General features: G+C 37.4%; 1 protein-coding gene across 1 annotated transcript in view; it reads left to right on the top strand.

The window, feature by feature from the left end:
• Window positions 1-23,263, top strand: part of LOC137274400 (phospholipid-transporting ATPase VD-like) — a 76,240-nt gene that overhangs the window by 5,301 nt on the left and 47,676 nt on the right. Inside the window, exon 2 of the mRNA XM_067807571.1 lies at window positions 21,118-21,316. Coding sequence (XP_067663672.1) covers window positions 21,118-21,316 — 199 coding nt within the window. The remainder of the gene's footprint in view (window positions 1-21,117; window positions 21,317-23,263) is intronic.

Raw genomic sequence — 23,263 nt, 5'->3', positions numbered from 1 at the left:
GAAATTATTAACATTATATAATGACAAACATTATAAACATAAATTTATAAACAGTGAACAAGCGTGGCATGCCACAAATAACAACTTCAGACATTGTGATATATTCATTCAGACACTCACAGGGGCCAGCAGGTTGGGAACTTCTGTCTGACCGTTGACAAATCTGCCGGATTTGTCAGAGGGTCAGACACTATTCGTGAACACTGTAAGTCAGACAATCAGATAACAACAATGGATACTGTCCTCATAAACGAAAATCTGTAGATTCAGACAAACGTTTTGAGTAACATCATGCTATTCTGAACGTGTTACACAAAAAAATCACCACCAGTGGGTATGTTATGGAACTTAGAGGACGTATCATATGACGTATGACCCATGAAAGTTTTATGCATATATTTTAGCATTAAACATCATGTCCGAGCGTGAAGTTTGAAGCAACTAAAGCCGAGATATGAATTACATTACAAGATTGCTTAACAAAGATTGAAAAAGTAAGTGATAATGTTCGTTTGACAACATTTGTGAGTGCTGTTGTTGATTTTATTCTTCAGTTTATTTGATTTGTTTAATTATATCCTCTAAACATTGTTAGCTTGCTCACTTAGAACTCTGATGTGGACCTGTTGCCGAAGCATGTGTGTGAGAATATTTTTTTTCAATAACATTGCGAAAAATAGTTTATAATTCTGATCCTATCAATAATATATGACCATTTAATATGTAATGGTTTCACAGGCATTATGAATAGTGATAGATTTGCTAAATAGATCATTTTATTTTATAACTATATAGGTTCCTAAATACTACTCCTTGACTGATTTTTCAGCCTACAGTGTTAAATGTGCTAATATTATTCACACAAGAGCATTGATTATGATTCAAGACATGCAGTTCTATTATATTGGTGCAGGCAATAAATATAAATGACTATTTTTGTAAGTATGCTAAAGGGAATATTTATAGTCATTCCAAAATCCAAGATATTTAGATTTATGAATAAAACCTAATAAAACATTTTATTATTACTGTTTCAGTACTTGAGTGTGTACGATGCTTGTTTGTAAAGAAGATCCAGGTGACATCATGTTATAAATTCTCATAGTTTTCTGGATTCAAAACTACTGAGCGAAAATAGGGCTTAGGTGAAAATAAGTAACGGTATGATATGTATTCTGTAAACATGATGTATAACATACCAGTCTGTGACTAATGCATGATGTCATAAGTCCAGGACCTAGATTTTTTAAACTGTCTTATCACTAAGATAGTCGTTGAAATTAATGTGGATGTATGGCACTTACAACTATCTTAGCTCTAAGAGAGCTTCGAAAATCTAGGATCTGTGAATAAGTATGAAAACTGAAAATCATTCTCAGTGCCATATTCATGAGGATTGTGGACTAAATATTTTGTTCAGATATGTGATATATATATTCAACAGAGACTGAAGAAATGAAATGTACTGTCCTGTAAAATATTGACATTGAGCTTTTCTGATAATTCTTTCTTGGAGTGTTTTTATCAAAATACATTATCCTTCCATTATGTTATACAAATACATGTACATGTAGCTTTGTTTGATTAGTCATGTTATATTTTCGAAAATTTGACTGTTATTGTATCGGTATATTCAGAGTAAATTTAGATGCAATCATGAGCCTACAGATATTGACATTTTGATGCCTCAGTATAAGTTAATGATTATACGTACATGGTATATACTCTATTTAGGTGGATAAGTGTTTCATACACTACTTCGATGTTGAGGTAGCCAATTGGATGAAACGTTTTCTTATCATGCCAAAGACCTGGGTTCGATTCTCCATATTGGAACTATGTGTGAAGAACATTTGTGGTGTACCCTGCCATGATATTGGTGGAAAACTTGGAAAAGCACTGTAACTCTGTATTCACTCACACATGTACCCATTATCCTTCATCCTGTTTTGATAACAAAAGTGGACTATAGCATGTGTCAAAACAGAAAATATATTATGTTTTCAGTACCTGCTTTAAGTATTTTACTCCATATTAAAATTCTTTGGCTTTGAAATATTATTATTTTGATTTGTGTGTCTCAAGGTTATGATTGGGATACTGGTGTAGCCTATTGGTTAAAGCGTTCATTCGTCCAGTCAAAGTTCTGTGTTCGATTCCCCACATTAGTACCATATGTAAAGCCTATTTTTGGTGATATTGATGGAATATTGCTAAAAGTGGCATAAAACTAAACACACTCTCTCACTTGAGTTCAAAGATAAGGCTTGATTGTGATCCTGGCTAAGTCAACACCTTTCCATGTTTTAGACTTAATATTAGTCAGACAGGTAAAGCTGAAATACTGCAGGTTAACCTGCTCACTTTCAGCATAGAGCCCATACGAATGGGTACAGTTGAACTCAGTGGTATTTATTTTGTGCTTGTAAAGATCTGAGGTAATGGGATTATGCAGGATTAACCGATGTAAGATCTCTATTGTATTTCCTGGTAGTAACCTTTCAAGTATACACCAATACATAGCATTATTTAGTGAATGAAATTGTTTATGAAATGTGTAACACTACTAGACATAGGTGTAAATGATTATAATGTTGATTGTGAGTCTTTGGATATATTTATTGATCATTATACTTCTGTGTGTTTGCATGTGTGTGAGTGAGTGAGTTTAGATTAACGTTACTTTTAACAGTATTCCAACAGTATCACGGCAGAGCACACCAGAAATGGACTTCACTCATTGCACCTATGTGAAGAATCAAACCAAGGTCTTCAGTGTGATGACTGAACACATTCACCACAAGGCTTCCCCACTGTCCCTCTGTGTGTGTGTGTGTGTGTGTGTGTGTGTGTGTGTGTGTGTTTGTGTGTGTGTTTGTGTGTGTGTGTGTGTGTGTGTGTGTGTGTGTGTGTGTGTGTGTGTGAGAGAGAGAGAGAGAGAGAGAGAGAGAGATTTAAGCAAAATAAGCAAGTCCAGTTTTTACCAAGAAGACCTGATAGAGGTCTCGTGAATATTGCGCAAGTTGCATGTGATGTGTCCATTCACTCAGATTGCTACCCTAACTCCAATAACATGTTGGTGCATGTTTCGTGACATAAAGACACCTATATATTGATAGTAATGCATTGTGTTTGAGACATATACAGTGGGGTGTGTAAGATATGCCAAGTATGGCATATGCCATGAAGTAAGAGAAGCCAGAGCTCCAGATAAGATTTTTGCTTGTGTGGGTACTGTACCCATTGTATCTTTTTTAGAGGGGTATTAAGAATGTTGAGAGGGTATTTCATTTTCCGTCACCCACTGCTCTCAAATATGCTCTATTCTGTATGTAATGCCTTATGTCATACCTAATCACAACTTAAATATTTTGAAAATGATATCATAACAAATGACTCACCCTATACTTACAGTACAACACTAGTCCTAATACTAACAGTATAACTTGATAGCAATCAATGTCTTTCATTATGCAAGCGATTTTATAAATGTATTCTGTACACTTATGTACAGATATGCAGTGTATCTATGCCTCTGAGAAGCTATTCCATCCTGGATAATGAACAAACAATTGTCTTCAGGAATATGTATGATCTGTCTTTGATGTATAATATGGCCCAGCAAGAAGTACTATTATGGCTAGCTTGCCTAACCATTCAGAGTGAGTGAGTGAGTGTTTATATAATTTATTATGTGAAAATACAATGCTTGCCATATGTGCTATTTTCTGCAGATATGCCCCTTGATATATATGAGTGAGGGTGGTAGCCTAGTGATTAAAGCATTCATTAGTCACATCAAAGACCCGGGTTCGATTCCCCACATGGGTGCAGTGTGCAAAGCCCATTTCTGGAGTACCCTGCTATTACTGGAATAATGCATGAAAAGCAGTGTAACACTAAACTCACTCATTGACACATTTGCTATATGAGCAGTTTGAGCAGTGAGATATGGCACAGCTGCATGACAAATTTAGTATGTTTATACAAACGTTTTCATCAGTAGTTATCTACATGTCATGTTTATGTTTATTTGTCATGCTAATGACTGGCAATTGTTTTTTTTGAAAAGTGTATGATTTACTACACCCTGTCTTTAAAGGAATATTTACATTATTATTTTTTTTAGTATAATATGTAGGTGTCATATGTTCTTGTTATGCACAAAAAAGTATGATTGGTTTTTTTTTCAAAGTTGGTACAGAATAGCATTGGATAAATTCCATTCAATGAACTCTACCTCTTTAGAAAGAAAATATTCACATAGTGTTTTTAAATGGCTGAGTAATATCATATGATGTTATTATCAAACATAACTATCAAACCTCATTTCTGGAGATTAACACATCATATCCACAACCTGATGAGGATGGAGAATGGACATTCTTATTTTTTATTTCTGGTCATTGTAAATTAAGCACTCTGGATATATCACAACAGTAGAGTAGCCTGATGGTTAATGTGTTTGCTTGTAACAGCAAAGACTACTGTTCTGTTACCCATGTGGGTATCATATATGAAGCCCATTTCTGGTGTCCCCAGTCATGATGTTGTTGGAATATTGCAAAAGCAGTTTAAAACTTTAATTACTCACGCAGGAAGTACCAAACTTCACCTTCTCATTCACTGAATGGATTACCAAATTATGTTGAAGGAGTCATCATTATTTGAATATAGTGAAGTATTCTAAAGCAAGTAAATCTTATCAACATCCTTAATGGGACCGTACATCATATGTTGATATGCATGATATATCTTGTACTGTCAGTTGTATATTGTAGTGCAGCTGCTGATAAGTTATCTTAGTGCAGTCATTTGTAAAAGCAGTGCAGCTGATTTGTCATTTAACTTCATGTCAATATATTTTCTATCACACCCTTTCCTGTCTAAGTTTCCTAGGAAAAGATAAGAACAGCTCCTGTTTTTAAACTGTCACAGCAGTTAATAAGGACAACAACATGTTTATAAACTGCCACAAAGCTGTCTGTTTATAAATCTATGCCTTATCTCAACAACACTACCATATAGCACAATTGGAAGACACACCTGTAACCCATACAAAAATGTATTCCTGTCAACAAGAATTTTCATCATGTTAACTGAGTTTAACTGAAAAAAATGTTAAGATCCCAAGTATGTTGTGAACTTTCATGAAATGGTATGCCTTGTCTTTACTACCAAAATATCCTCCAGATAGTCGTGATCCTTAGCATTTGTTGTTCAGTATATATTAAACACTCCTTGTAGTCTTGAATTGGACGTTAATAAAGCATGTCTGCTTGTTGAGTTAACCCATTTTCCGACAGCTGAAACCAAATTACATGGTTCAGGCACATAGCCACGTTCTCATTGATTAAGCATTGACAGAAGCTCGCATAAATTGTTTATCTAAGTAGTCACCAGAATATGTTATCATAAAATATTTTCAATGCCAGTGACAGGCTACTGTCAGTATCATCACTCCATTTATTGAACGTTATAATTTCCTGATTTCAAAATGTTATGTTACCTGTTTAGGTAGATATTTCTTTTAACCAGTACAGTAATTAAGACAAGATGGACAGAATGGAGCACTGATTGAACCGATTTTATGTAATAGCTGTACACCTAGATAGTCACTATTTCAGCAATAAAGATGAAACATGTCAATGTAGTTTCATATTTTTGTAGTATTACACAATCTTATAAGGAATCCAGTATGGTGGAGTAGCCTAGTGGCTAATGCGTTCACTTCTCATGCTGAAGATCCTCCTTTGATTCTCCATTTGAGTACACTGTGTGAGGCTCATTTCTTTTGTGATAGTGCTGGAATATTGCTAAAAGTCAGCGCAAAACCACAGTCACTCACATGTCAACCAAGCCAGAAGGTCTGACCTCTTAATCCTGTTAGTTATTTCTTGTGATGAAAAGAATAGGTTGCTGAAGGTCAGTTCTAGCACAGGTATTCACAGGTAGTTACTCCTCAGAAAGACTATCCACTTTAAACTTCGTTACATTGATACTTTGATGTACAAAATGTAATCTGCAAAAAAATTCTTTAAGTGGGGAAGCTGCATCCCTGCCCCCCTGGGCTACTTGCAGTCCTGAACAATCAGTTTGCAATATGCTCTAGTCACATTGTGGAGGGGCTATTGCATTTATCAAGGATACAACACACTAACAATTCTAACATCCTAGCTTGGAATATAGATCTGAATGTGATAAGTAATTCTCTTTGAATGTTGAAAGGAAAGTTTTCACCAAGACCATATTGTCAATCCTGATAGTGGTGATGGTGGATATTAATCTGACAACCACTTGAACCCTGGGTTTTAACATTATGCCCAAGACAGGATTTAGAATTGTGTGATTGATTTGAAACATGATATACCATGTTTATAGATGAATTCACACGTGTCACATCCGCCTTCAACTTTAGCATCACGTTCCATCTCGACATGCTTGTTGTGTACCTGTGATGTGTTTGCAGGTGTTTACGTCTCCACAATCATCTTTAAGATCCTGTTGCTTATATTGGAATTTTATGTACTGAATATAAAGTGACTGTGGTTTTATGTTTCCATATGTTTTTTATGTGTTTTGGAGTAAAATGTCCTTGAAAATTAAAAAAACAATCTTTTTGAATTTCTCAGTTATGTGCATGGTAAGTGAAATGTCCGATGATTTTTTTTGTCATTTTCAAAAGTGGGTCTTCATGCTATTTTACTAGGTTCACAATTAAAAGCAAGTAAATTAGAGAAACTTTAAGCTTAAGTTAAAGTAAGGAAGGTCTAGTGACAGCGTGACATTTTACTGTCAGGTAGATAGCAACTGCAGCAGATAAAATTTGCAGCATGAAAAATCAACATGTTTTCTGATTTGTACCTCTGATGTTTATCGTGTTGTCAGTGTTATCTATAGGGATACTTGTATGCTGTTTTAACTGATAATGCTCATTTTCAGCTCATCATACTCTGTCACAATTTGAGCTTCCTTGAAATGCCTAATACATATATTTTAGTGCATCACAAGTTCATGTCTTCGGGTATATGTATTACATTTGAGCCATTGTTAGGGTGTTGAGCATGTGTAGAAGTATCTAATTATCTACCCATCTACCCATGAAGTAATTATGCCTGTGCAACGTGCAAGGTTGTCATGTAGTATCTTGTTCACTATAAGACCAGACCAATTGCATTTCTTGTGTTACCACAGAGTTTTGTCCTCAGGAAACCTTAAGACTGGCGGTTTGAAAAAAACATCACCATTCAAAGCGAAAACATATATGAGTTTCCATGTTAACTTGACCCATGAAGGTCCTGGGGTAAAATAGGCCTTCGGCAACCAATGGTTGCCATAAATATTTATTGTAAGAGGCGACTAACAGGATCGGGTGGTCAGGCTTGTTGTCTTGGTTGACACATGTCATCAGTTTGCAATTGCGCAGATCAATGCTCATGTTGTTGATCACTGGATTGTCTGGTCCAGACTCGGTTATTTACAGACTGCCGCCATATAGGTGGAATATTGCTGAGTGCAGCGTAGAACTAAACTCTTTCACTCACTCACCATGTTAACTCGGTTAGTTTGTTTATAGCATTTAAGATAAACTTGAGATTGTTTAGGTTTCACACTGATTTCAAGAGTACTTATTTTTTTACTAATACATAAAAATGCATTTTAAAAAAGGATTATATTTTTTGAGCAGGGAAATTAGTTATATTTGTGTTCTTATTCTTGAAAAAATATGTCCAGCAGTCTGTGAAACATGAAATTGAATTGGTCGGGCCTCATGTTACAGTATGTTGAGAGGGCGTTCTTCACATTCTGAAGTGGGGCTCATCAAATGTAATTGTAACCATGTTCAGGATTGAACCTGGACTTTGGCCATGACAGATGAACTCTATAACCACTTTGCTACTGCACTACTTCATTATTGTAGCCATGGTGATGACCTGAATTGTTTGGGCACTATTTCGTCTTTGTCAATAATACTGTAGACTAAACAAAAGTGACGTGTGGGTGGTGCTGTCATTGTTCGGGTATTTTGCTGTGATATGTCAACTCAAGAGTGTTGCAGCTTATTGACATTTAATGGCCTATAGTTTGTCACTGTAGTGTTGTCATATAGGGTTGTGTGTGTATCTGTGCACCAGTTTCATGCATTGGTGTTTTATTGGCGACGTCAGTGGTCTACAGAGTGTAGTTCCCTGCTTTAGTATACCACTAACGTGTAAGATTGTCCTGACAAGGCACTGGCAATGTGAAAAATACTTTCATGGAATTGTGTCTCATAAGAATGGCAACCCCCTTGTACAGACTGCTGCTTTTGTCCTATTTGTGGTAATATATGGTATGTCAGTGGTCTTTGGATGTACCTTTTTTGGATGTACCTTTGCTTTTGTGTTGATGTCAGTGGACTTAAGTAAATGTAACTCTTGGCCAGGTGATGACATCAACATTTGGCACATTGTTTTACAGTTCCCCTGACCTCTCAGTTTTTCTATAGCGATATTCACAAGATTGGGGTTTTCGTGGTTGGGTTGTTGTTTTGCTGCACCCTGCACTATGTTAGGTATCTGGTCTGTAAATAATTGAGTCTGGTCAAGACAATCCTATGAACAACAGCATGAGCATCAATCTTCGCAATTAAAACACAATGACATGTGTCAGCCATTGGTCAGTGAGTCTGATCACCCTCAGAATCCAGTTAATATTTTGTGGTGTGTTTTGATTTACTCTTCTTGAATGATGGAATTTGGCACCTATCCAGTATCAAGTTCTTGTGTGTCATAGTATCATCTCTACTTCTTTGGAGTCATGTATCATATTGCTTCATAATGAAACAAACTGAGAACCTGTACATTGTTTACTGTTCAACGCACCAGTTATCTACATGACAACAGTCTGTGAATAGTCAAGTCTTGACCAGACAATCTAGTACATGGTGACATGAACATTGATATAATGCAGTTGGGACATAATGATGTGTATCAACAAAGCTAGCAAACCTGACTGCCTCAGATCCTGTTACGCACCCCTTATGACAGTCATGGTAAGTTGAAGATAGATCAGCCCTAACCCAAATCTTCATGGGTTATGACCCTATATAGGACCCACTGAGACCTCATTGTGTGACATTAGCAGAGACTTAGATCAGTTACCCGTTCCACAAGACAATCATAGAGCTAAGATGATTGGAATTACCAAAGACTTGTCGTGTGCACTACGATCACTTTTTCACTGTAGTCTAAGATGCATTTGGTGATAACAGTGAGAAATGTCATGTCAAATGTTGTAAAAATGACGAAAAAAATTTAATACCATTTTCTCTCCAGCAAAATCAATGATTGGCACTAAAATATTATGATTTAAGTGATTGATTTATGAGCCTACATGAATGAATCAGATAAACGAACCCATCACTTGACATAATTGTGTAAGCAAATGACCTTCACCTTTGTGATCAGTACTTGGCAGCTGATATCATCAGTGTATATCATCAGTGTATATCATCAGTCAAACAAGAATCAATAATATATCGACAAGCTCTCAGAAGTAGATGATCATGATTTCCTAGACAGGTCAGAACTCTCTACCCTCTCTTGGAAAACAGATAATGCCTGAATATTGTTGGTTGCTTGACTTTTATTTATGAGTTGGGAAGTAGTGACGATATATTGATCTGTTGACAAGTTTTTTTACATACTTTATTACCATGTCTACAAGCGCTTGTGGGGGTTATCAGCCAATCAGATGTCTTGTGTTGGTTTCACCATAGCAGGAACATACTTTTACTGATTTGAGAAAGATTGTTTCAATTTCAAGACATATGAGATGTCAAAGTATGTGTGTCTGCATATATTATCGATTGTATGATTATGTGTGATTGATAATGTAGTGTGAGCATATTATTGATCAGTAAACCAATAACACGATCAGTGACCACTGTGAATAATTAACACGTATGTCAGAGGCCCAGTGTGGTGCTGCCCTGAAGATCAGGTTTGTTGTCAGGGTTTTACACAACATGGCTGATTGATTAAGTGTGGTTTTATGACACTTTTAGCAATACTCCAGCAATATCATGGCAGGGAACAACAGAAATCTACTTTACACATTAGAGCCATGTTGGGAATAAAACCCAGCGGACACTTTGACCACAAGGCTACCCCTCCAGCCCTTTATGCAACATGGAAATGTGCATCTAGCATGTTCAAATTCACAAAAATATGTCATGCCTCCCCAGGACTCAGACTAATATTCATGGTTAAACTTAAGTTGTTTACAAGAACTGTAAAGATCCTCAGTTAAGCAATACGGTATAGTAATTTGCCATTTCATTACATTATGGCACCATCGTATTTCTAGTGTGCTTCCTGGAAATCAGCAATTGTAGGTCCTAGTTCTGTGCTTTATAGTAAAAACATGTTTACAATGATTGCTGAAACACCTGTTCCATCAGGGTATTTCAGGGTACCGTGTGATACACTCATTGGATGTAGTGCAGTAGTCTTGAACCGGAAGGGTGAGTGAGTGTCATTTTACACTAATTTTAGCAACCCCCAGGACCACAGCGGGGAGCCTAAAAATGGCAGAAACTGTACCTATGTGGAAAATCAAACCTGGATCTTTGGAGTCATGAGTTTCAGAATGCTTCAACCTCTTGGCTTAAACCTATCACCTCTGAACTGAAGAGGACCAATCGTTTAGGTTATAGATATTATTAATTGTAATCAAGTCCCTAAATCTATAAATAAAGTCCTTAAAACCAAAAAGAAAGTCTTTCTATATCAAAAACGTGTCATCAAAAGATGACATATACCCCTGGCCTCTACATATTCGAAAGAACAAATCATCTGACAGTTACTTGATGTATTTTTAGACAAAGTCCAAATCGTTTCCATGTAAACCATGAACATTTCCCTGGAAACCAAGACAAATAAAAATGACCAAAATCTGTAAATAGTAAAAGGCACAACTTTAGTTTGCATTGAATGGATTTTGATTTATGCTCCAGAAACAAAATGATTTATAATGACCGGCCAGATGGACAGACAGACAGACAAGGCAACCACTATATTCCCATGTATATGCTGCAGGGATAATAAATAAACATAGTTCTTACAGCCATGTATAAATAAAGTCTCTAAAACTATACAGGGTATTATCTGAAGTTGATGTTGCTGAACACTGGTTTTCAGGTACTTGACATACATCTGTTGTCACTAATTTGTTTACTGATTATGTTGTACTGATCTGTGATGTCACTTCTTTTTAGAGAAGAAAACCTGTGTAATTAAGAAATATTGATAGCTCTACCCCATTTGTAGAGTGATAGTAACAGTACAGTGTTACCCTGAACTTTTGTCCCAGTACTTTGCTTTTCTATTGTTCAGGAGAGGGATGCATCTAGTCCACTGAGGACTGCAGGATATGCACACTTGTCATTACTTCCGCATATTAAAAAGTCTAATACAACTAATTATACACCCAAAACAAGTTGGCATACTTTGTTGACATAGTGTCAGATAAATAAAAGTAAAAATATGGGCAACACTTTAGTAATTACTGTGTCAAGAATATACTGTAACTTGTATCTAAAACAAAAACAGTTATCATCAATTATGATTAAATTATCATAAAATCCTGAGGTATCTATGGTCAAAGTGAAACATTCCAATTGTTTGAATTCATGAGTGACCATCACACTACCTTTTCCTGGAGCGCACATTTGTGAGGTTGTACCCATTTGAGGAAACAAACAAGGGTCTTCAACACGGTAAGCGAAAGCTTTAACCACAAGGCTTAGTTTACCCCAATGCCCTTGATCTTGATGAAGATGCATCAATTTTACACTTAAGAAGTGATGATTTGGATATGTTTTCTAACAGTGTCCTTGCATGCTTTGATAGTTGTTATAATACTTGTGTGAGCTTAATTGACCATGGAACACCATAACTTAAAGGTGTAGGTGTCAAGGGAATCCCAGATACGTCCTTGCAGGCAATATGACTGGCCTAAAGTAGTGAAACTTTGTAGTGTTTTGTACGTTAAGATAATAAGTTAAGATCATGGAATGAATCAGTGATCACGTAGACACTGGTATCAATGATGGAGCCACACACCAAAAACAGATCCTGATTTGCTGTAGTTGCTATGATTGTCATTGTGCCCTTGGGTTTTATGCGAAATGCAAATGTATGTCCAGTACGCACAAATGTAGAGAATGGAAGTAAGAAACATTTTCACCTGGTGGACACACAACACGTCTGTGACTGTGGTAAGTGTGTGGTTGTTTATTTCAGGGCAGTTACGTGCATTATTTCATCCATCAGTCCATGCAAAAATTATCTAAAGAATTATCTCCGTTCTTTACGCTGTTTACGCTTTATGCACAACTATGGTGAATGGATGCACAAAAGACGTTACTGTCCCAAGAGGGACACAAAATATCATTACCTACACCTAAGAACACAGATGCCGTGTTAGTGAGTCAAGGTGAAATGCTCTTTCAGGGGGTGAGGTTGGGGTGCAGTATGTTTTCTTGCATCTTTTCTCCACATTGTTTGTACACACAGGAAGTTATTGACACAGAATATTGACGTAGCTGAGTGTCAGGTTATGTAGCTTGACAGTACATGTGTAAGCTTCAAACGTGCACTGTTTCTAAGCACAGATAACCATGTCCTGTATCAGGGTTAAGTTACATGGATACACTGAATTTCAAGGCTATGACATAAAAAGAGTTGAATATATCTTTGATCCATGTGGGTGATACGCCTATTAGAAATCCTGGCACTAACATGGTTCGCTACGACTATCGCAAGTCAAAGTTACATTATAGGAGTTAGGAATGCTGCGTGGAAGGTTGAGAGAGCTTTGTAAAATTGGGATCTGGGTGGAATCAATGAGACGATCCTGAGTAAATACCTCCATTTACACAGGAACTAGAAAAGGTATTATCACCTCCAGGATTTCAGTGTGATGCTTGTTTGAAAACTACCTTCACTAGACAGCTCGCTAGTCATGGGAATGATTAAAGTAACGCAACTGAACTTGCACCAGGTGCATGTTGACAGGAAAATATAGTTGTGCACAAAGAAACAAGACTGGATCCTGGTCCCGTATTGGTGTCAAAGTTTGATATTGAGGATGGAGCGATGCAGAGTTCCACTGATTAAGCATGACTATTTTTTAAAGTGAAAACAAATGGTATACGTAATCTTGATGTACCAATGCTCACAGTAATGATATTGAACCCTCAAAAGTATGCCTACTAACAAAAGCACAAGGGGTGGGTGGATCGCTTAGTGGTTAATGTATTCAGTTGTCACACAGTAAGATTCCCCACATGGGTACAGTGTGTGAAGTCCATTTCTGGTGTCACTCTCTGGATTATTTCTATAAGCAGCCTAAAACTATTCACTCAATCACTCACTCAAAAGCACAAAGATTAGTGACTTAGTATGCTAAATCAAAGTCATAGATATTGAACATGTACACAGGTCAGTGTTGTATGGGCAAGTAAGTGTTGGTCTGACAAACTTGAAAATCTCTCCATGCACCTGGCTATCTACACATCACTGGGTTGCACTTATCTAAGTTAGATTTGAGTACTGCATGTTATTTATAGCTATATTGAGCCACGCCAGAACAAACACAGTATTTCTTCAGAGTTGTCCTGAAGATTAGCCTCAAGGCATGCTGTACCTATGCACGATAAAGATAAAACTCATGTTGTATTAGCTTGTTGAAATCTCAGTGGATGGAGCGTTTATCCTGAGAGGAAGGCAGCTTGTCCAAACATCACCTCTGACCCTGAAGCAAATTTATCCAAGAGAGTCTAGAAAATGTGAGAAATGTCTCAGGGCTCCTTTTCAATTCATTTTTTTAACTATTAACCTTTTTCTGTAAGAAATGTTCATTTCAGAAACAAGTTGAAAATATGTTCACTTCAGAGACTAGTTGTTAGTCTAATCTCAGCCAAACAAAATGTTTGAAGATGATACTAGTTACCACCTTGCCTTGTATGTGAGTTTTAAAGGATGGCCCTGAATCAGTATCCTGTGTTTGGATGAGGTATCCAGGTTTAAGTTAAACTACAGAGTAGTGAAATAGACACATCTAGTCACATGCACTCATTCGCCCACAGTGTTGGATGAACTAGGAAATAAGTTTTACATTTTATGATTTTCCATAAACGACCATTAAATTTATTTACATGTGAACATTTTCCTTCATTAAAATCTGTAGAGATCTGGGTTAAACTGGATTTTCTGCAACAGATGCTTGTCACAAATAGAGAAACGTGGGAACAGTGCTTGGTGGATGCATGTCATCATATCCCAGGTTGCATAGGTCAGTGCTATTTATGTCAGACGTGGCAATGAGGTTGCTGAGCCTAGTGGTTATAGTGTTTGCTTGTCATGCTGAAGACCTGGTCGGATTCCACATTATGTAAAGCCCATTTCTGGTGTTCCTTGCGGTGATATTGCTGCAATATTGTTAAAATCTGTGCTGTACTAAACTCACTCACTATGATGTCACTCACTGGATTGTCTGGTCCAGACTCCATTTTTCACAACTCTTGTCATATTGCCAACTGCAGCAAATAATCAAACAATTTGTGATGCCCAATAATCTCTGTTGTTAAGCCATGTTAATAATCTTTACTGATAACCACATGTCAAGCATATGTTTGTTTATTAGCAAGGTAGCCAGAGGCGTGAAAGGTTTCACCGTTAATCAAGAAGTAATCACTCCTTCCACACTGTGTACTGTGCATGTCAAACCATGTACTGAGCTGAACGAAACAATCAATACACCAGAAGCAACAGATGTAATGACATAATGGCATACAGACATGATGGAGTGCACATGGGATTATTCACCTGGGGCTCTCTTGTACAGATGATTGTTAGCAAGGCAACTATGTGTCCACAGATTACTACTGTATTTGATAGTCCATTAGTAAGTAATCCAAATTTGGGGTCCACAGGGTAGTAATACAGTTTTAGGTCCACTGGGTAGTAATGCATTTGGTGGTACACAGGTAAGTAATACTTTTGGGGTCCACAGGTAAGTAATACAGTTTTAGGTCCATTTGTTAGTAATGCATTTGGTGGTCCACAGGTAAGTAATGCTTTTGGGGTCCAAAGGCTGCTTATAGCAAGGAGCCACTTACAACATCAAAACAAGCTCCAGTTACTTCTTTTGGGTTTGCAAGACAATATGCAATTAAGATTTGAAATATTTGAGAAAACTAGCAGATTACAAATCACTGTAGTGGAAACTGTAAACCCCACAAAGTATGAGTTAGTGAACTTACCTTGTTGAAAATATCAATTATACCTTATTTACTAAATGCCATAATTGTTCCAACATAATAGGTTAAGTTAGTGTTTCCACCTTGTCTGTTTAGTTTAAGTTTCAGTTTAGTGTATGTGATAAAATAACATGTATCTAACTTGGAAATTACCTTTGTATCATAATAAAAGAAATCACCTAAGAGGAAACGTTTATAACGATAAATGATCAGTGACATTCATGTTTTTTTTTACAGCAGGCAATTACAATATTCGAAGCCTTTAGGTTACAAAAACCTTGCTGCACAATATTTGTTCAAAATGGATACCAAATGCACACCAAGACTTAAACATTGCAGCTACCATATATTACCGTTTATAAGCCGAATTTTGAGGACCAAAGAATGTTGTCTGTAGAAGGGGGTCGGTTTATCTATGAGGCACAATTTCACGAAAGTATTTTTCTGGTCGTCAGTGTCCTGTGAGGACGATCTTACAGGTTAGCAGTACACCTACTAGGAAGTTTACGACGATTACAGCCACTTTGCTATATGTGATCAATAAAATACAAATTGAAGTATACAGTTTTCATTATTTCAAATTATTTTGTCATTATATCCCCCAGATGAGAGCCACGATGCGATACTGCTAAGTTTCCCTTCACCCTTTTATATTTTCATTTTCGGGTAATCGGAATATTGTTACTATAGATGTCTCAAATATTATCTATGGTTGTCTTTTCCCCCAATATCAATGGCTTACCACTCGGTAACAGGATACAACTGGGGCAAATTAACCTCCGTTTTCGAAATTCCATACAAATAATATATGAGGCGGCGATTCGTTTAATGGCGGGTATCGTTCGAAAGCTGTGAACATCAACCTTGCCAAGAGTATCTTCCAATTTGTAAGAATCCAATCCTATTGGATAAAAACTAGTTTCTAATGACGCTTTTTAGTCACAGTCTGCTATATGGATCATGAATGGTCAAAATCGTGACTTATGGCAGCCATATCAGATAACAGCAATGGATAATGTCCTTTTTAAACTTACAGATTCAGACAAAAGTTTTGAGTAAAATCATGTTATTCTGAACATGTTAGACAACATACCACCACCTATACATACATTACGGACTTTAGTGCATGTATTGTGCTAGGTTATGACCTTTGACAAAAATGCTTTATGAACATTTTTTATCATTAAACATCGTGTCCGAGTGTCAAGTTCGAGGCGATAAAAGCCAAGATGTCACTTAAAGCATGGCACACATTCGCTCAAAAAGGATGGACGTAGTAAGTTATAATGTTCATTTGACAACATTTGTTCTGTTGTTGATTGTACTCTTCAGCTTATTCTCTTTGATTAATTATCTCTCTGTAACATCGTTACTCAGCTCTTTGACAACTTGATGATATGGACCTGTTGATGATGCACATGTATGAGAATTTTTTCCCATAAAATAGGGGAAAATAGTTCATAATTTTAATTCTGTTGGGTTTAACGTATTATTGTGGATATAGAACGGAAAACAAACACGGATTTTTAGAATAATGGTCAGTGTAATCTTTATTAGATATTATTTTTACTTTGCATACTTATGCTTTACATCCAAGACTGTAACTGCGAGATGTCTTGTAGTGTGGATTGACCACGACCATACATACGTTTTGTATCCAAGACTGTAACTGCGAGATGTCTTGTGGTGTGGATTGACCACGACCATACATACGTTTTGTATCCAAGACTGTAACTGCGAGATGTCTTGTGGTGTGGATTGACCACGACCATACATACGTTTTGTATCCAAGACTGTAACTGTGAGATGTCTTGTAGTGTGGATTGACCACGACCATACATACGTTTTGTATCCAAGACTGTAACTGCGAGATGTCTTGTAGTGTGGATTGACCACGACCATACTTACGTTTTGTATCCAAGACTGTAACTGTGAGATGTCTTGTAGTGTGGATTGACCACGACCATACATACGTTTTGTATCCAAGACTGTAACTGCGAGATGTCTTGTAGTGTGGATTGACCACGACCATACATACGTTTTGTATCCAAGACTGTAACTGCGAGATGTCTTGTAGTGTGGATTGACCACGACCATACATACGTTTTGTATCCAAGACTGTAACTGCGAGATGTCTTGTAGTGTGGATTGACCACGACCATACATACGTTTTGTATCCAAGACTGTAACTGTGAGATGTCTTGTAGTGTGGATTGACCGCGACCATACTTACGTTTTGTATCCAAGACTGTAACTGTGAGATGTCTTGTAGTGTGGATTGACCACGACCATACTTACGTTTTGTATCCAAGACTGTAACTGTGAGATGTCTTGTAGTGTGGATTGACCACGACCATACTTACGTTTTGTATCCAAGACTGTAACTGTGAGATGTCTTGTAGTGTGGATTGACCACGACCATACATACGTTTTGTATCCAAGACTGTAACTGTGAGATGTCTTGTGGTGTGGATTGACCAGGACCATACATACGTTTTGTATCCAAGACTGTAACTGCGAGATGTCTTGTAGTGTGGATTGACCACGACCATACATACGTTTTGTATCCAAGACTGTAACTGCGAGATGTCTTGTAGTGTGGATTGACCACGACCATACATACGTTTTGTATCCAAGACTGTAACTGCGAGATGTCTTGTAGTGTGGATTGACCACGACCATACATACGTTTTGTATCCAAGACTGTAACTGCGAGATGTCTTGTAGTGTGGATTGACCACGACCATACATACATTTTGTATCCAAGACTGTAACTGCGAGATGTCTTGTGGTGTGGATTGACCGCGACCATACATACGTTTTGTATCCAAGACTGTAACTGCGAGATGTCTTGTAGTGTGGATTGACCACGACCATACATACATTTTGTATCCAAGACTGTAACTGCGAGATGTCTTGTAGTGTGGATTGACCACGACCATACATACATTTTGTATCCAAGACTGTAACTGTGAGATGTCTTGTAGTGTGGATTGACCACGACCATACATACATTTTGTATCCAAGACTGTAACTGCGAGATGTCTTGTGGTGTGGATTGACCGCGACCATACATACGTTTTGTATCCAAGACTGTAACTGCGAGATGTCTTGTAGTGTGGATTGACCACGACCATACTTACGTTTTGTATCCAAGACTGTAACTGTGAGATGTCTTGTGGTGTGGATTGACCGCGACCATACTTACGTTTTGTATCCAAGACTGTAACTGTGAGATGTCTTGTGGTGTGGATTGACCGCGACCATACTTACGTTTTGTATCCAAGACTGTAACTGTGAGATGTCTTGTGGTGTGGATTGACCGCGACCATACTTACGTTTTGTATCCAAGACTGTAACTGTGAGATGTCTTGTGGTGTGGATTGACCGCGACCATACTTACGTTTTGTATCCAAGACTGTAACTGTGAGATGTCTTGTGGTGTGGATTGACCGCGACCATACTTACGTTTTGTATCCAAGACTGTAACTGTGAGATGTCTTGTGGTGTGGATTGACCGCGACCATACTTACGTTTTGTATCCAAGACTGTAACTGTGAGATGTCTTGTGGTGTGGATTGACCGCAACCATACTTACGTTTTACATCCAAGACTGTAACTGCGAGATGTCTGATACAGGGAGTCGGCTTATGCACGAAACATACTATTTTGACACTGACTTTGGAGGTCAAGTTCGGGGGTTGGCTTATCTATGGGGTTGGCTTATACACAGTAATATATGGTAGTTTTCAGGGAAATTGTAAATGCTCCTAATTAGGAATGATGATGTTGCGCAAAACAAATTTTACTCATCGACACAAGCAGATGAGTGGAATTTACAAGCCCATTTCATGGTCCACAGATCATAAGACATTTTGGGGGGGTTCACTGGTTTGTTAAAATACATTTAGGAATTCACAGGTCAGCAATACATAGTGCATAGAGGTATGTGTGTGGTGTATGTGTGGAGGTTTGGTGTCACATGTTAGCAATACATATTGTGTGTGTGAAGGGGAAGGAGGTGGGGGTCACCAGGGAGGTTGTCATAGTCAGATATACACTCATGAAAACAAATCAGGGAACACATGGAAGCACATGCGTTCCTTTATTCTTTTCCAGGTTTCTTCACAAGGAATGCACTGCACTGTGGCTGAAACTGTGGAAATAAATAAGGGAACACTTGGAGTATATTGGATGACTTTGAACGCATTACTGTCAATAGCTGACAAGTGTAACTTCTCTCCAGAATGTATATCTGATGATTTAAACAACCATTATATTTCAGCTCAACATATAGCTCATCAAACTCACATTGTATATGATAATTTTATCTAATCTTTAGCATATAGCATATATATTATTTTTCCAGTCTCTTGGAGAATGTCTCATCAAATGAGATGAAATCGTGCCCAAGTGCCATTTCCCTTTACCAAAATAACTAATTTGCATTCATTTTAAGATTGCTCTACTTTTTGCAAGACACTATTTTGTGACATGTAATGAGTATGTTACATGTGAAGGTAAAAATGTATGGATTTCAGCTTGTCTTATGGAAAAGCACAATTGTCCCTGACATACTACAAGGCTAAACATCCATACTTTATCATTTTGCAAATACTCTTGTGTTTTTTGTGTGTTAATTCCTCTAATATTGTGAAGGGTAGCCTAATGGTTAAAGCATCCACGTGTCACACTGAAGTCCTAAACTCGATTCTGCACAATAGTACAGTGTGCTGAGCATTTTCTGGTGTCGCCCTCAGTGATATTGCTGGAATATTGCTAAAATTGGCAGAAAACCATGCTCCCTCATTGTTGTATAAAATTTGGTGTGTTATCTCGCTCACTCACTCTAATATTTGAATAATGCTTTGACAAGTGTCATTCCGGATGTTTTTATGTGTAGTATTCAATAAAGACTAGCCGTGCCATCAAGATGTGAAATTTAACATTACGACTATTGTTTCATATGAATGTGTGTACCTACTGACTCTAGTGATAGTATAAGTTACACACAGTAGGTTTGTAAGTCACACTCAAAGTCAAGGGTAAGATAAGAAGTGTTTACAAATATAGCTGTGTGAGTTAGTGGATACTACCAATACAGACTGTGTACAAAGACTCATACAGTTGACATGTTGATCTCAGACTCAGTGTGGGTGTGTCTCTCTCTCTCTCTTCTTTTCCATCCATCCGTCTTTCTATCTATCTGTCACCATTTAAGTAAGTAGGGTGGCTTGCCTATCCAGTTTTAAACCTTTTATGTAGGTCATCTCAACACCTTAAATGAAATGTGATGAAGTAGACATCATGCATGGTTCTATGATAAATCAGGTGTATACGTCCCTGACAGGATGTATGCATCAGACTTAAACAGTTTGTTTTTAGAACAGATGGCATGGCTGTTCTTAGCAATACTGTGTGTCTTAGCTAAAGGAAGCTGTCCCCTTAAATCAAAGGAAAAAGTCCTTTTAAATATAGTTCATCATCGTAACTGGGGTGGAAGGGTAGCCTAGTAGTTACAGTGTTTGCTCATCACGCTGAAGAGCAGGGTTTGATTCCTTAGATGGGCACTATATGTGAAGCCCATTTCTGGTGTCCTTGTGATATTGCGGAATATTGCTAAAAGCGGCAAAACACCATACCCTCTCACTCACTAGCATCGTAGCCATAAGCTTGTGCTTATAGTATAATCATACTTCTTTGGCTTATTGAAAAAAATAAACATTTTAGAATCACTTGCAGAAAAATATTGGTATTAACAAATTTTGATATATTAAGATATAGGAAATAATGTTTTCTTCTTGTTTCAGGGAAGACAGACGCTATGTGAAACACCACTGGTGTGATATTTACCCTGGCGACTTAATCCACTTGTCTTGTAATGAAATCATTCCGGCTGATATATTGCTGCTAAAGTCCAGCGACCCAAATGGCATCTGCCACCTCGAGACCAGCAACCTGGATGGGGAGAACAATCTCAAACAGAGGCAGACGGTCAGTGGATTTGAGGTATGTATCGGATACCTAGGATAACCATTGTTTGCTTGAGTGCTTTTGAAAGTGTGAGTTAATATTGTTTAGGCAACAATCAGCATTTGAGGTATGTGATGCAGCTTGAAAACAGTCACACTTTGACAAATTAGCTGATATTAGAGAACGAAAGGTTAATGTTTAATCTGGAAATGAACGAAGACGTTCAGTCAGTCTGATGTCCAGTAGTCCACACCTGGCTCTTAGTCTTCAAGGTGTTGGTGTTTGTGCACAAAGTTCTTAAGAACCAAGTTCCAGAATACCTGACTGAAGTAGTGTCATGGTATCAGTGACCTTTATCCGCAGAGCGAGTTATGGCAATAGAGCCATTGCCAATACAGGTCCTTTACGGAACAAGGCACATGAAAATTTGAACAACTTGTCTGAAATTGTTCAAAAAAAAAAGAACTAAAAACCATTCTTTTCAACAGAGCATTCGACCTAGCAAACTCGAGAAAACCTTGGATCCAGGCTGTATACAAATATTAAAGGGGCACTGATGCGGAGCAATTTCCGTGGACTGGTGTAAACTTTTGTTATTGTTTTTCTCCCGTGAGTACCCGGATGATATCCCAGCATTCGTGACTGGTTCGTGACCTCTGCTGCGCAGTCCGTAAGCGCAATTGATAGTTTAATTATGGACAGATCAACTTAGGTGAAGTCATTTTTACTTCATTACAAATGTATTATGAAAACAAATAAAACACTTTGAAGGTTAATCATCTGCCAGTGGTAGAAATGGTAAAAAAACTATTAGGACGGAAAAATAACGAAGCCAATGTACGTCTCTATATTTTGTCTCATAACCCTAATTAGTTTATTGTCATATTTGTATGATTCTGAAAATTAATAAAAGAACACACGATCTGCTTATACTCATAGTAAATTTCTAACTTAACAGCAACATTTATACATTGTATAGATTGCCAATGTGGATCCTATTTCACACACGTACGCGACCTAGTGTGTGTTTTCTGTCATACAGATTCTGCTGAATGCTACAACAAATAGATTAAAACAAAATGCAAATAATGAATGTTAAACAGACTAATTTTATAGCAACAATGTCAGGCTACTACCTTGTTCAGGAATGTATCCATCAATATCCACGTAAAATAAATCGTATTCCATTCATCTGCAGCTGGTAAATAATCCTGCCCTGTGTCGTGTCTTACAACTGTCTCATTTGCGAAAAAGTAACACATCGTTTCACGTCTTTCGTTGGTGAAAACCTGATAAACCTCTCGTTGGTCTCCCAAGATCGTACACCTGAGAACTAATTGTATGATGTCCACTATTCGAAGTAATTTAGTTAACCAATAATGAGCAATCAATCAATTAACGCTAGGGTGGTTAATTCTTTGAAGGGAGGATGTTGTTTTTGCACTCACACTTTACGACAGGGTGTAGTCATCTACACACACTGCCTTTTGACAAATCCGCTAGAAAATAAAAGTAATTAATCAATCAGTGTGTTATCGGTTAATCCTTTGATCGATGTTTGTTTTTGTACCTCAGCTGATAAACCCTCTTGCATCACTTACATGCACATATTACATAACATACAATACATTTGCCATTACAGACCTTAATTTATAATGCTGAGTATTTACTCCAGACAGGAGAAATGCCAAATGGGAACCTTTGTTGAGTAACCGCAGTGGTGTTACTACTAATTATACCTGTTATAAATTCATTAATTGACCATCCAGAGAATGATGACAAATAACACGTGTAGGTTTACACCATCAAACGCGAGTTACAGCAAGGAAGATGTAATCTGTGTGTCGCATGCAGGCTGAAAACACTTATGGACCGAAACTGTTTTGAGGATACCAACGGAATTTCGTTACGTAAGGAATACACACAGGCATTTGGTGTGTACTTGGGTAAATAGGTGAAATAAGGGGTTTTTTGCGCAAGAAA

This window comes from Haliotis asinina, chromosome 2 (genome assembly GCF_037392515.1).
Source record: "Haliotis asinina isolate JCU_RB_2024 chromosome 2, JCU_Hal_asi_v2, whole genome shotgun sequence".
NCBI lineage: Eukaryota > Metazoa > Mollusca > Gastropoda > Lepetellida > Haliotidae > Haliotis > Haliotis asinina.
This window is presented reverse-complemented; position numbering and strand designations above follow the sequence as displayed.